The sequence below is a fragment of the Penaeus japonicus genome, unplaced genomic scaffold (genome assembly GCF_977035675.1).
Source record: "Penaeus japonicus unplaced genomic scaffold, GWHDUDI00000001_assembly GWHDUDI00000003, whole genome shotgun sequence".
In the NCBI taxonomy this organism is placed as follows: domain Eukaryota; kingdom Metazoa; phylum Arthropoda; class Malacostraca; order Decapoda; family Penaeidae; genus Penaeus; species Penaeus japonicus.
Window position 1 is genome coordinate 4030418 of NW_028234405.1, and position 15000 is coordinate 4045417.

Sequence of the window (15000 nt, forward strand, 5' to 3'; positions counted from 1 at the left end):
GGTAAATTTTGTTTGGTGATTTTATTAGCTACGGTTATGTAAATATCTGTCTCTTTGTTTAACTGGTAAGTTTCCAGTTTCTTACAGTCGTCGAATTTCGCTATTTGAATTTTTTTGTCTGTTGTATTTCCTGATGTGTATTATGTGAATCTGCTGTCGTGTTCCCTTGCAAATGACTGGTTATAGAATTGTTAAAGTCCTGATGGTAGGGGAGGGTGTGAAGTATATTAGGGAAGTTATGGAGGGAAACAGGCTTTAATGTAATAAATATGTAGTAAACGCACATATAAAACAGCACAGAAATATTCAAAGTTGTCAGTGTCTGCCATTAAATAAAATCTACGAACCGAAGCGCCAACTTTTAAAAATTGAAGAGAGCACACTTTCGGCACAAACCACCACTTAAACTCCTGTATCAAGATGTTAACTTAAATATAAGAACTACAGTGAGAGAGAGAAACCACGTGTCATTTCATGACCAAGGAAAGGAATATAGAATCATAAATGTATATATTACCAAAAGTGTATAAATCATATGTTGTCTATGTATATTTCTAAAGAATTCAATAAGACACTTGTTTGTATATTTGTGTTGTTTGTCTCAGTCCAACTCCTCCTGAATATTTCATCCAGGCCTCACAGAGAGAGAGAGAAATTGACATGTGGTCTCTCTCTCTCTCTCTCTCTCTCTCTCTCTCTCTCTCTCTCTCTCTCTCTCTCTCTCTCTCTCTCTCTCTCTCTCTCTCTCTCTCTCTCTCTCTCTCTCTCTGTTTATTAGAGAATAATAGATGATATTATCACGATCACTAGCAATCATACACTTAGTTCCGAGCCAACGTTCCTGTCCTGTTCGCACGAAGCAGTTCGCAAAACTGTTTTCTCGGAAGGACTAAGAGAAAATGCTGCTTAATTGAGGAGTAACTAAAAAAAAGATAGGTTTATAATATTCAAATTTGTTTTCCCTTTTCTAAGGTATTATGTGTGTTTATGCAAATAATAAATATCAAAAAACACATATTGAATTGAAAATAACTGTGTTATAACTGGTGGCCGACACTTAGTATTCGCTACTTCTGAACAACTTGCTTTACTCAAGAATGCAAGGACGTGGTACGTGGATGCTACATTTCGTGTAGTGCGCAAGCCATTCTATCAATTATTTGACATCCATGCATTTGTGAAAGGAATCGAAGGAAATATAAAACAAGTACCTCTAGTATTTACCCTCATGTCGGGGAAAAGAAAAAAAGATTACAAGAAAGTTTTTAAGGCTATTTTAGACATACTACAGGAGTGCAAAGTAGAGAAATTGGTTTTGGACTTTGAAGCTGCTGTATGGTCGGCTGTCAGGACATTACTCCCGATGGTAAAACTGCAAGGATGCTCGTTCCATTGGAATCAAGCCATTTGGAGAAAAATCCAAGAAATAGGACTGGCTGCACCATACATGAATCATCGCCCAACTAAGGATTTCATAAGGCAGCTCATGGCACTTCCTTTCCTCCCTGAAGAACACATAAAAACAACATTTGAACAGATTGAATTACGAGTGCCTCCTGGACCACTTCAAATTCTAATGGAATATGTTAAAGAAACTTGGATCAATGGATTCTGGGCGCCAAGTGACTGGACTGTATTCGGGCAGAGTATCCGGACTAACAATGAGGTAGAGGGATACCACAGAAAGTTGAATGGTATGGCAGGCAGCTCTCATATTCCATTTTATGTTTTAGTGCCATTACTGTACAAAGAAGTAAAAAATGTAACTGTAGAGGTCCGTCTTGTCAAGGATGGTAAACACACACGTCGCCAGCGCCGTCAGTTTAGAACAGTCCAAGGCAAAATATTTGCCCTATGGAAACGGTATGAAGACCATGAAATAACCACCAATCACCTCTTAAAAGCATGTTCGAAGTTATGTAAAAATTAATATGATTCCCTTATATGTGTTGTACGACTAGGATTTGTACAGTTTGTATGAACCATATACATTCTGGTTATGTAGCTATTTCTGTGTTAAATATATTTTCTTTTATCAACATGTCTTATTGTAATTATATCCTATTAATGCAAGCAGGAAAGAATACCAGTTTTCATTAAAAATACTTTCTAATGATGGCCGAAGTGACTAGGGTGGTTGGTCTGAGTCGGCCGAAGTGACTAGGGGTTGGTGCCGTAGTGACTCATGTTGGGGCCGTAGTGACTGGGGTCAGAGGCCGAAGTGACTGGGGCCGTAGTGGTTGAGGGCCGTAGTGACTGGCATTCCTAACCATGATAATGGATATTGCCTTGCTGTAAACTGTTAACGGGTGACAAGATATTACGTCATGTGGTGGCCACGTCAGCCGTCGGGGATGAGATATTTTGTCGTGGCTATCCTCCTGATCGGTGTGTCGGGTGATTAGGCATATAGTGCTTGGCTGCGGCCAGTGCGGGTGACAATCCCAAGGCATTAGGCTTACGCAATTGAAATATCCTGGTGTTTCGGCCATTTGGAGCCAAAATAGCCCCGTCATTAATGGGTTAATACGTTTGTGTCAGCATGTAATTTGCTGTCAGATGCCTTTGTATATAGGATAAGAGATTTTGCAGCTCCTTCAATTCTGGCAATTTTGCCTACATTGCCTCCATCAAAGGGTACAATTCCAACACTTAGGGCAATTGATAGGTTCATAGTTTTATTATGAATAAGAAAAAAAAAATAGAATGTTAGAAATGTTTAATTACTTGAACAAAATGTACAGAATTTATAATTGTGTAAGAGATGAAACATTTAATCCATTCACGCCGGGGCCGTTCCGACTTTGCACGGTTGCAATACCGGGGTTCTCGAATGCACAAGCCATGAGCCCGAGCTGCCCGCTTGCTCAACCCGAGTGTCGAGCTTGCCCTCATATCTCGTCCCATGTGTCTGACGCAAAAACCACAAAACGTGTCATCACGTCAACCGGCTCCAATGGGTTAACTAGAGTTGATAGGATAAATTTTCTGAATAACACCGCATTAGTAAATACCACAAAAGTGGTATTGATGGATTCCTCTCAACCTCTACTATTCAATTAAACTGGATATAATGCGTGCTTCCACCCCTGGACTCCACAATCTGGGTCCCTATTTTTTAAAGCACTTCGTGCTACTTCATGCTACTTAGGGGCATATTTCATATGCAAAATCTCAACCACTTACCCACCTAACTTTGCCTAGTTTTGAAGTTAGCTCTAGCTAAGGGGGGGAGGCTGTGCCCCCACTGGCCCCCCTAGACCCCTTGCTCTTCAGGACACTTTGTGCAACATACCTTGAGCAAAATACCTCGATAATCACCATCCTCGCCTTAAAATTCAAACATGGTTGTGTTTACGTATTCACGGCTGCTGACAAGCTGAGGACTGGAAACCCCCAACGAATTACCTGCATACACTGTTATGTTCTCTCTATAGATGATACTATATTTCCCATTGTTTACAGTATGATTATAGAGTGCCCTCAATTGAGTGGTCACATCATTATCGGTCCTAGTTTCCTATCCTGAGGAATATATGAGACGAAGTTTCAGTTGCTGTCATCATGGTGTGAGGGTTATCTACAGAAATAATTATTTATCATAAGTATCACGAAGTGTCCTGAATAGGGGGGGTCCAGGGGGAGACATAGCCCCCTTGGCTAGGCTAGCTTCAAAAGTAGGTAAAGTGTGGTACGTAATTGGGTTAAGATTTTTCATACGAAATATGCCCGGAATTCATATTTTACCCTGCAATATCCCAGATCTACTTCATGGTTTCCCCTACTTTTGAGAACTAGATTGTGGAGCATAGGGGCGGAATCGCGGGTAAAGTCGACTATATATATTGATACTACAGAGTGAGAGGAATCCATCGATACCCCTTTTGTGGTATTTAGTAACACGGTGCTATTCGGAAAATTTACCACTGATAATTTTTACAATTGTGTAGTAATACATGATCTAGTTGACATAGCACAGTAATGAGTTAAGCTTGACATCACACTGTTAACATCGTGAGGGACTTTAAATAAATGCATCGCATGCACATCAAACCCCCTGAATAACTTTTTTATAACAATTCGCAGAGGAAGTGCTCTGAATGAAAATTGTCATATAATTCTTGTTCTGTCGACTACAGGTACTATTTTCTTTGTATCATATGGCTTAATCCAGTCAAAAATCTAGATATGATAGTCCTGATAGATTGGGTGGGCATGTCGTTTTTTATTGCTAATAAAGGTTTGAAAAGCTACAGTTCCCTAAGCCTTATATATCAGTGTTGATGGTATGGAAACGGGGATTTCTGTTGATTATGTGCTGTCATTTTTGGTGAATTTTACGAATAGTGTCACTTCTCCATGTACGATGAAAGTGGTATTCATATACAGTCGAGTTTACCCGTGATTATGCCCCTAGAGGAAGAGGAAGACATGAAGTATATCGGGGAAGTTGTGGGCTAAGCTATGAATTTAGGTTATATGTATGCAAAATCTTAACCCAATTACCTACCCAACCTTAGTTAGTTTTGAAGTTAGCCCTTGACAATGGGGGGCTTTGCCTACCCTAGACACCTCCCCTCCTTTCTCAAAGTACTTCATGCTACTTATGATATGAATTGTACAAATATGAATATATCTTAGTTTTGAAGATTGCCCTAGCTCATTATTTACCATTGATGGGTGCTGAAGGTTGCCTGATATAGCTGGGTGGAGGGAGTCTATGCCAATGGGTAAAGAGATGCTGCAGCATGCAGTAAATGGTAAAGTTGCATGTTAATGTACTCAAATCACATGAGAAAGGAGAAGGGTAGCTGACAAAGTGCTTCCAGTGGCTGCGCAATGGCACCTTTCTCTTGCCTCCCTCCACTGCCGCTCGATGATCTACAAATTTGTAAGAGTGGTTGATGATCAGTTGTCTGTATCCCTCTTGGGAGAGACACTTGTAGGCCTTCAAGCAGTCAGAGATGATGACTGATCCCTTGGCAATTTATTCCTTGATTACTGCAAGGAGAGTTGCACGGGTCCAGTCCTATACATCAGAAAGGGGATCAGTCAGTAATGGTCGTGAGCCCCAGCCTCAGCTTGTGCTGCATGAGCCGAACTGTGAAACATTCCTGGACGAAGTAGTTCACAAACACCATCAGGGTTTCACCGTCAAGGTGCACTCCTTTGATGAAGGAGCCCTCGAATACCACTCTGCCACACTGCTGTTTCCTTTGTCTCCTGGTTGTCACTGTTTTGTCACATTGGAACTGCTTCCGCTGCAGGTCATAATGTGCAGGCTGCACACTGTGGCTGCAGCTCCACTCCTGATGCACAAGATCATGTACATAGCTCAGTTCTATGAGTGCATCATGGTCTAAACAGAAATCACAGATAAAATCTTATAATGACCAGGAACACTCATGGTGATGATGACAGCAATTGAAACTTTGATGTTGTGAAGCTAGCATTCGAAGTGCTGCGATGAGCGGCCTCCGTGATTTCCTTTGTGTAAACCCCGTCATATATATTCCTCAGGATAGGAAACTAGGACTGATAACGATGTGACCACATGATAGAGAGCACCTTATACAGTGGGGAATATTGCACCATCTATTGAGAGAACATGACACGGTATGCAGGTAATTCATTGAGGGTTTCCAGTCCACAGCTTGTCAGTAGCCATAAATATGAAGAGTATATTTGAATTCCAGGGTGGGGATGGTGGTCACTGAGGTATATAGCATGAAGTGCTCTAAGAAAGGGAAGGGCTAAAGTCCAAAACAAGCTAATGATAGGTATGTCATTTTGTAGCCCAGATATACCTTGTATTTATTTTTTACCTCACAATTTCCCTGAAAAAAGGGGAGTCTAGGGGGGTTGAAGCCCTCACTTGGCCAGGGCTAACTTCAAAACCAGCTGAAGTCAGATAGGTAATTGGGTTATGATTCTATAAACAAAATATGCCCCAAATTCAGATTTTACTTCACAATCTCCCTGATATACTTCATGCCCTCTGTTGGGGTTCAGATTGTGAGGTATAGGGGGGAAATTGTAGATAAAGTCGACTATATATGAGGTTGATACCACTTTCATGGTATTTGGTAACAGGGCACTATTTGGAAAATTTACCTAATTTGTGAATAAGGGATTTGCATAATTAACAAAGAAAAAGCAAAAATAGAAAAGTGACTCTACACTTCATACCACTACAAGCAACATCTTTACTGGCATCTCTTTGATATCTTTTGATTTATGATGCTCAAAACATATGTAAACTTGTAATTGTATATTAAAACTGCAACATCAATGCAAAGATATATAGAATACAAATTGCAATATATGAGATTCATGCTGATTTGCTCAAAATGTTAGTGAAAAATTGTTTATTATTACTCTTTAACAGAAATAGTAGGGATGTGCATGAAGTATATCAGGTCTTTTGACTTTCATTGTGCACTAGTAAACAATCGACTGATGTCTGTTTGTTTTACCTGAAGTGCATCTTATTAAAAAAAGAGACATCTGTTGGCAAAATAAATTCAGAGCCATCTATTGGAAACACAATTTCAGGATGTTTAGTTCTTTCATAGGTGGCAGCCAATGGGAACTACCCTTAGATCTTTTGTGTATATTGTTGTTAGTGAATCCACAAATTTGATTCTTTGAGTCACTTGTTATATCATGAATACGTGCTTGTTTGTTTGTTTGTTACCCATATTGGTTCTAGTAAGGGATATACATTAGTGATTTGGGATACACACAGACAATGTATTCAAAAGGTGTATCACTGAATAAGGAACTAGTTCATGCTCTGTGTTTAGAAACAAAACAAAACAAAAAAAAAAAAAAAAAAAAAAAAAAAAGAGAGAGAGAGAGAGAGAGAGAGAGAGAGAGAGAGAGAGAGAGAGAGAGAGAAGAGAGAGAGAGAGAGAGAGAGAGAGAAAGAAGAAAAAAAAAATCCAATCATCGAGGAGATCAGCATCATTTATAAAAAAAACAAGAAAAAGATAAAGAATAAATTAACAAAAAAAAAATATTAGTAAAATGGTAACTATTACAATATTTGAACTATTCTCAAATATACCAAATTGCCACATTAAACAGTATTGTGCCGGCCATTCAATTATAATATAACTAATAAAATTTCATATAACCGCAAATTCAAATCCATTTTTATTCATCTATTCAGAAAAATGGTTCGAAAAAATGGTTTATTCAGGATCTTCGTATAAGTCATAGGCATGGATTGAAATCACAACATTTGTGAAGGTTCGTATAAGAATTTTCCGTTTTTGTAAAAATTTTTTTATTTTACACTTTTTTTACTTTAGTAAATAATATTTTTAGGCATATACCCACTATTACATATGCAGTAATATACTTCTTATCCACTGTTTTCACATATTGTGGTCCACCTCTCGTGGGGTATAATATGGTTATATATAAGGGATGGGTTTTAATTCCACAATTTCAATTTTTCTTATATAATCATTATTTTCCATCTTTATTATTATTATATCTTTATTTGTTATTATTATCATTATTATTATCATTTTATTTTACTATGTATTATCATTAATTGTTTTTATGTTTTTTTTTTTAATTGTTTTTATAATTCATATTTTTTTTTATTATTATCATTATCATATAATAATATTCATGATATAAAAATACAAAATATATGATCATAAATAAAGAAAAAACAACCATTTTTTATTAAAATAACTACAAAAAAAATTTTTTTTTAAATTCATGATATTTAGCATCTATCACAGCATCTTTTGCAAGTACCCATGCAATTTTCAAAACTTTTCCATGGTATGGTAGTTTTTAAAGCAATGCTGCAGGTATAGTGGCACTTGGCATCCAGCTCATGAAGAACGTGTCCATTTCGACTTTTTTTTTGCAGTCTTTGTGTTGTGAGAGAGCAAATAACGCATCTTTATAACTCCGACCCATTTTCCTTTTTGTACTTTTCTAAATAATGGATGGTCTTGTAATCTTTTCCTTGGAGACGAGCAATGCTGTCGTGAGGTCGCCTTTGTTGCATTTTACCCTCTCTATACCTAGAAAGGAGTTCATTGGCAACTGTCTCGATAAAATGTCTCAGGAGTGTTTTCAACAACTTCACCAAGTATAAGTTGTAGGCAATATACATCCTCATGTCAGCTAAGTGGAAATATGAATTTCTGTAACACTTATTGGATTTTCTTGTACATTCTGCTGAGCTGACCATCATATTAGACATATCAACAAGTCTCATGCTGACATTATAATCGACTACACAATCTGGCTTCATTACGATATTCCCAGTTCGATAACTTATTTTGTATGTGTCATTTCACTAGAATGAAGTGCTTAGCATAGTGAGCTCTCTCTTCTCTTGTCCTGTTGCCAATTCTCCACTGAACTTTGGCATTTTCTTCCTGTTTTTCCTATTGGTCCTGCATATTCCAGTATTCTTTTCAAGCAGGTATTATGTACAAAGTTCAGGACTGCCGCCTAGTAAGAATTTGCATCTTGGTCCAGGCTGCATAAGCTGTGTTGTCACCTAATGGTTGCTCTGGCATGCTAACAGAAAGTGTGAAGTCCCACAAGATGTAGCTTTAGCTTACCAAAACCATGAGAGAGGTTCTGGTCTCGAAAAACGGTGACAACTTTATAGTGATGGCATTAACCCATTGCATATGGGTGTCATGACATACATGTCGGCATCAATTAGGCCTATAAGACGGGAGTCAATCCGTACATGAAGCGACATCGGGATCTGCTCACAGTTGCAGTGCTTACACCGTATAAAGCATTATGGCTGTAGCAGTGCTAGCTCCAGAGCTACAGGGTTCCAAAGACAGCCTAAACCTGTATTTTATGATGGATTTATGGAAAAATATTTTTTGGGCTGGTCTGTGCTACCCGGAGGGTGGAGAAAACCCTTTCCCCATCCCCCTAATTTTTAGCTAGTGACACTATTGTCGTAGACCGCCTGCCCTGACAACCGGTTAGGTTGTTAGGTGCCTCGTCCGTAATGGGTTAACTGTGTGGGTTTCCCTGGGCATCTTAAAAGAACATGCATTGAGAAGCAAGTTGAGACTGCTTTATTCTAATTTGAAGAGAAGCCAGCCTCAAGGAGGTGTAGTGAGAATGATGGCACGCATCCATCGTGTGTCTCATAAGGATTGTCGCATATCTGCTGGGTGTAACAGTATCAGTCCCTTTTTTCCAGGGAATTGAAAATGAGTTTGATCATAATTTAATTTAACATTGGTGCATTTTGATTTTCTGTGAAAGCAAATATGTGCATCAGTTGTGCAGACCATTCATTATAGTGTTTTCTTTTCTCACCATGCCTAAAATCTTAAGGCACACATGGGGAACCGGTGATTGAATGGGGAAGGGATGAATATATTGCGGAATAGTAGATGAAATGAAATGTAAAAAAATAAAAATGTATGGCATTTGAATGTTGCAAATCAATCTATAGAATTTACACTTCACAATTCAAAGTCTACAGAAGTCTGTGTAATTTACACACAAATATATAGTCTGGAATTGAAAGTCTTGACATCACACCATGTGTATTGAAATGGGTCACATTTGACATCCGTAACCCCACCTATCCCTCAGTGGTAATGTCTGACTTATCTTATCTTTATGATATATATGCGTGTATGAAGGGAACTAAAAATATATAAAAGCTGGAAAAGGTGGAGGAAGTGAAGAAGATTAATACAAGTCATTTTGTAGAATTTTTTAAAAATCTCAAGAGGCCAACCATAGTATTGTTGTACCATTTATGCTGTCTCAAAGTCTTCCACAGTTTTTTGCAGAACTGTTGGTGGAAATAACAGTATTTTTGGGGATAGTGTATATACTCTACAGTAAAAACACCAAAAAGATGAATTTAGAACAAGTTTTAAATGCTTTCATTTATTTAGAGAAACCATGAAATTTCTTCCCCTATGCATAGGAAAGCTGAAATATAGTGACATTCCTACAATGATACCATAAGGGATGAACCCCTTAACCCCCCCCATGACAGACTCCTAACATAGGCTTTTTCTTCCCCAGGCGCGCCGTTATGACTCCAAGACCACCATCTTCTCCCCTGAGGGACGCCTCTACCAGGTGGAATATGCTATGGAGGCCATTGGGCATGCAGGCACATGCTTGGGCATTCTGGCAAATGACGGTGTGATCTTAGCAGCCGAACGGCGCAACACCAACAAACTCCTCGACGATGTCTTCCTCTCAGACAAGATCTATAAGATTGATGAGTGAGTGAAGGGTTGTTTATTATTATTTTCTTTATCACTTCTTTTCTTATTCCAGTTCTCTTTGATGTTGAGACAATTCTAAGCTTTTTGTATATATATATATATATATATATATATATATTTATATTTTTCAGTTATTTGTGAAGAATATGCAGCATTTACTTGAATCATGTACGAAAGGTGTAGTTAAGATTTTATGAAGAATTTAATGCATTGTTGTTGTTTGCATGTTTATGTAAATGTAAATGTCATTTGTTTTTCTATTTTATCAGATTTTAATTATTTTTCTTATTTTAGGCATATTTATAAAGCAAGATTAATGGTGTTACATTCATATAAACAGAATATACATAAATGCAAGTTCTATTACCTACATTGATGATGATTTCACTAAGATCACAAACCTTTCCCACAGGGATGTAGCCTGTTGTGTAGCTGGTATCACTTCTGATGCCAACGTATTAACAAATGAATTGCGTGCTGTTGCCCAGCGCCACACACTTATGTTTGGAGAGCCAATTCCTTGCGAACAGTTGGTCATGAGGCTCTGCGACATCAAGCAGGCTTACACACAGTATGGAGGTAGGTCAGAAGGTGTTAAGTAAACTCAGTGATAGGGATTTAGGACCCATGCTTTGCCTGTGACATCCAGAGGGAGCTTAGATATATTGCATAGGTCACAGTCCAGGAAGAGAGCAAAAGCAAGAAATAGATTTAGGAAATGAAATTGGAAATGAGATTTATTGATCATATATATATAACTACATATACATCAATATTGATTTGTGATTATGTTATTCCCATCTGAAGTAAAAAGATAATTTATCTTGAGAATCCACATTTTTGCAATGGTACAGGTAGTGAGGAAGGAGTTCATATTGAGGGGCTTCGTATACCATGCATGAGGATGATGATGAACATAAATCTTTATTTAAAACAGCTGGCTTATGTGGATTTATTAGATTTGTGAGGCCTCCCAATGTGGAAAGCCAGTGACCTGGACTGTGGTTGTACTTATAAGGGGACATTGTACACTGTTGCACATGTAAATCCTGGTCAACTGCATGAGAAAAATGCACACTAGCCAAATTAATCTTTAGAATTTATGCATGTCTGTCGATTTCTGCAGAAACAAATGAGCAGATGCCATATGATACAAGGTGCTAATCTGCTGTAAATAGTACAAGGTATAGATGATTTACAAATGTACCAATTCAACCTGAAAGCAGCTGTTTATCACCATTATATTTTCTTGAGAAGTATAAAATTACTAACAAATATTACTCTGAAATTCCTATTCATGGCATTCATGGTTGCATAGACAAAAGGTAGTCGGCTTTCCTTCCCCGCTAAGGACACATGTCAGTATACATATCCTATGGTAAAAAGTTTAGATTAGATGCTTTTTACTTGCTTCGTCTTCTTTTATTCCCGGGCATAAAATATGATGTATTCTGGAAAAAAATTATTTTGCACATACTCTCCTGTATAAGTCTGCTTACAGTATCTTTAGCTTTAATGTTAGTATTCAGTATAATGTTTTTGAGCAACATGATGAAGGTGATGAACATTAGGCCAAATACTAAACAAGATGAACAAAAAGATTCATAATTTAATTATTCAAGTTTTGGAGTGATACATGTATCCATAAAGTTGTTTATGCTCACGTGTATGGACAAACGCTGACATAAGCACAGACATACACACAAGCCAAAATGCATATATACACACATAACCCATACCCACTCACACTCATACTTGCTCTCACTCTCATTGACTTACTCTTTCACTCTCACTCTTTCTCTTACTCTTACTCTTACTCTAACTGTTATTCTCTCACCCTGTCTCTCACACTCAGTATCACTCCCACTCCAACTCCTACTTCCATTTTTACACATGTTCATTCATATTTTTACGCACTGGGCAGATTTTAGGTCCATTAACTCGTTGAGGATGAGGGGCTGAGTGAGCTAACTGGCAGCCAGGATGGGTGATCTCTGATGATGCAGACACTGGCTAAGTTTAGAGAAAGTGTTTTCTCTTTCATGGCAAAGCAGGCTTGCCTAATGAATATTTATCCTTAAATCCATCACAAAACAAGGGTTGAGGCTGACCTTGGGAAGCTTAACCCATTCACGACGGGGGCATTCCAGCCTTGCATGTCACAATGCCGGGGCTCTCGAACGCATAGGCCTAAATCAGTTAAATAAATGACGCCGTATAGCGTCCCCAGCGAACGGGCCTAGAATGCGTGGTACAGTAGTGTACCACCCGTCACGAGAGGGTTAAGCTATGGAACTAGCACCGTTATGGTCATGATACTTCATGACTGTGAGCAGCTTATGATTTAGTGTCATGTAGGCAGTGGCACCTGTCTTTTAGGCCTAATTGGGGTTGTCGTGTAGGTTAATTTCTATTGTCAATTTGGAATTATGATTGTATTAGACAGAAATTTCTAGGCCTACAATCTTTAGCTTGTCTTTTATCACCCATGCACAAACTCTCACGCACTCATTCCTCACACATGTATGCACTCACTCACTCTCTCCTTCCCGTAAATCCAAATATGATTAAAAACTCCATCCTCTTACTTTCGCCTTTTATAATCCCAGCCCCAACAGTTGCGTATTGATGGCATGTATTTGTTCGTTATTGAATTTTTTTTTGGAGCCTAATATATGTGTGGGTAATTCTTTAGATATGTTCAAACCAGTAATGACTCAGTTTTGAATATCCTGAACCAAATTCTCCTCTGCCATTCCCGTAGCTATGAAGTAAGAGGAAATGATGGGAAAGTTCTGTATGAAAAATCTGTGCTTTTTCTCCCACGGCCCTTGAGGTACTGAAATGAGAGAGACTTTAACTTTAAACTTTGGGGAAGCCGGTGGATTCATGGCTAATAAATGTCTGCCATTTTAGCCTAATATCATCTTAGATGTGAAAATGAATATCCAAAAGATGTTGGTATAATAGGCAACTACTACTACTAATGAAAAAATGAAGATACAAATATGTTTTGCTATTACATAATTAACCCAATCGCGACGGGCCCGGCTAGAACTGGCAACCCCCTACGCCAGGCCTATGTAATATTGCCTTGGGGATGTCACACTGGTGTGTTGCCCCGTCATCAGGCACTTTGCTGTGTCACATGGGTGTGACAAACCGTCATCATTGGGTTAAGTTACACTACTAGGATTAATATTGGCATTGACATTAATCACCGAGAGAAAGATTTGCTTTCAAAAGTTGTACTACTCCCTGTAATTTGTGCAATGTCTTTGTCAAATTGCACTTCCTAGTTTCATTTTATTTTTTTTGTATTATCTTAAATAAAAGCTTCTGAATCTTAAGATTGAGTCAAAAATGTCAATCCAGAAGCACTTTGTACAATATTGAAACTTTATTTTATAGAAAAAAAAATTGTGTGGCCTGTTTACTGAAAAAAATAAGCAAAGAATTATACAATAATGCACTATACTGTCAGAATTGTGTGCAGATTCACATCTTATTTTTTTTTTTCTTGAAGTTATGTTTTATAAGGACTGATAATGGTTGGTTTTGATGTAAATTTCTGATATGGGATGTGAGGGTATAGGTGAGTTATTGATTTGTAGAAATTCAAGAGTTATGAGAGGCATTTTAGATTTTCACAAGTGGTGATTTCAAGGTTATTGTAATTTGCTTGATTTTTGCACTTCATTATATTTTGAATGTGGGTTACTTCTGGTGCGGTGATTTATAGTATTATTTTATCTGCTTCTTTATCTATGAACACATTCATTTCCTCATTTTATTTTTCTACAGGAAAGCGACCATTTGGTGTATCCATCTTGTACATGGGTTGGGACACACGTTATGGATATCAGCTTTACCAGAGTGACCCATCTGGCAACTACTCTGGCTGGAAAGCAACTTGCATTGGAAACAGCAGTGCGGTAGGGTTTATTCTGTCACTTTTTTCTTTGGTTCTGGTGATGCCTGATTATGGATTGTTTTGTGCTAAGCAGTGGTTTAACCCATTCCCGACGGGGGATTTCTAGCCTAGAATGTCCAAATGCCGGGGCTTTTTGATTTATAAATAAATGAAAAAGCTGGCACAATACTGTGCGCCGAAACTGCCCTTTAGAATGGCGGTACACTCCGGACACCACCCGTCCTGTGTGGGTTAAGATATGTATCGAAGTAGGTTGTTATTTTACGCAATTAAGAAAAATTTAAATGCGTGTTAAAGTATGTTTATGGCAGTGATCCTTACTGAGCTGGCTTATTGAAAGAAAGAATAAAAAAAAAGATATATTGTCTATCCCTCTACTAATCTAGTCCTATAAATGTTGCAGGCAGCAGTATCCATCCTGAAGCAGGAATACAAAGTAGGAGAGACAGACTTGCACGAGGCACTCCTCCTCGCCCTCAAAGTCATGAGCAAGACCCTCGACATGACCAAGCTGAACGCCGAGAAGCTTGAACTGGCCACTCTGGTGCGCAAGGACGACAAGACAGTGATCACGGTGTTGCCCGTCGAGGAGGTGACCAAGCTCATCAAGGAACACGAGGTCCGGGAGGCCGAGTCGGAGGCAGCCAAGCAAGAGGGCTCCAGCAAGAAGTCCGACTCGTGAAGAGCGAGGGACTCCTCACCTAGCCCTAAGGTCTGAGCAAGGGGAATAGCGGAGGCGAGAAGGGATTCTGTTTGTGGCGAGGGGTGGCTTCAATGGCTCGCGCTCGCATTTTGAGGAGATAT

At 38.5% G+C, this 15000-nt stretch overlaps 2 protein-coding genes across 2 annotated transcripts in view; both read left to right on the plus strand.

Annotated features, from left to right (window-relative positions):
* Window positions 1-15000, plus strand: part of Prosalpha3 (proteasome alpha3 subunit) — a 15441-nt gene that overhangs the window by 327 nt on the left and 114 nt on the right. Inside the window, exons 2-5 of the mRNA XM_043009521.2 lie at window positions 10054-10259; window positions 10675-10841; window positions 14067-14197; window positions 14600-15000. The exon at window positions 14600-15000 is cut by the window's right edge and continues 114 nt beyond it. Of these exons, the coding sequence (XP_042865455.1) occupies window positions 10054-10259; window positions 10675-10841; window positions 14067-14197; window positions 14600-14878 (783 nt within the window). The 3' untranslated portion in view covers window positions 14879-15000. The remainder of the gene's footprint in view (window positions 1-10053; window positions 10260-10674; window positions 10842-14066; window positions 14198-14599) is intronic.
* Window positions 1022-2046, plus strand: LOC147472087 (uncharacterized; the record flags this gene model as incomplete). Its single annotated transcript, XM_086553497.1, has 1 exon — window positions 1022-2046. A coding segment is annotated over one exon (909 nt), but the record flags the coding sequence as incomplete, so codon positions are not given.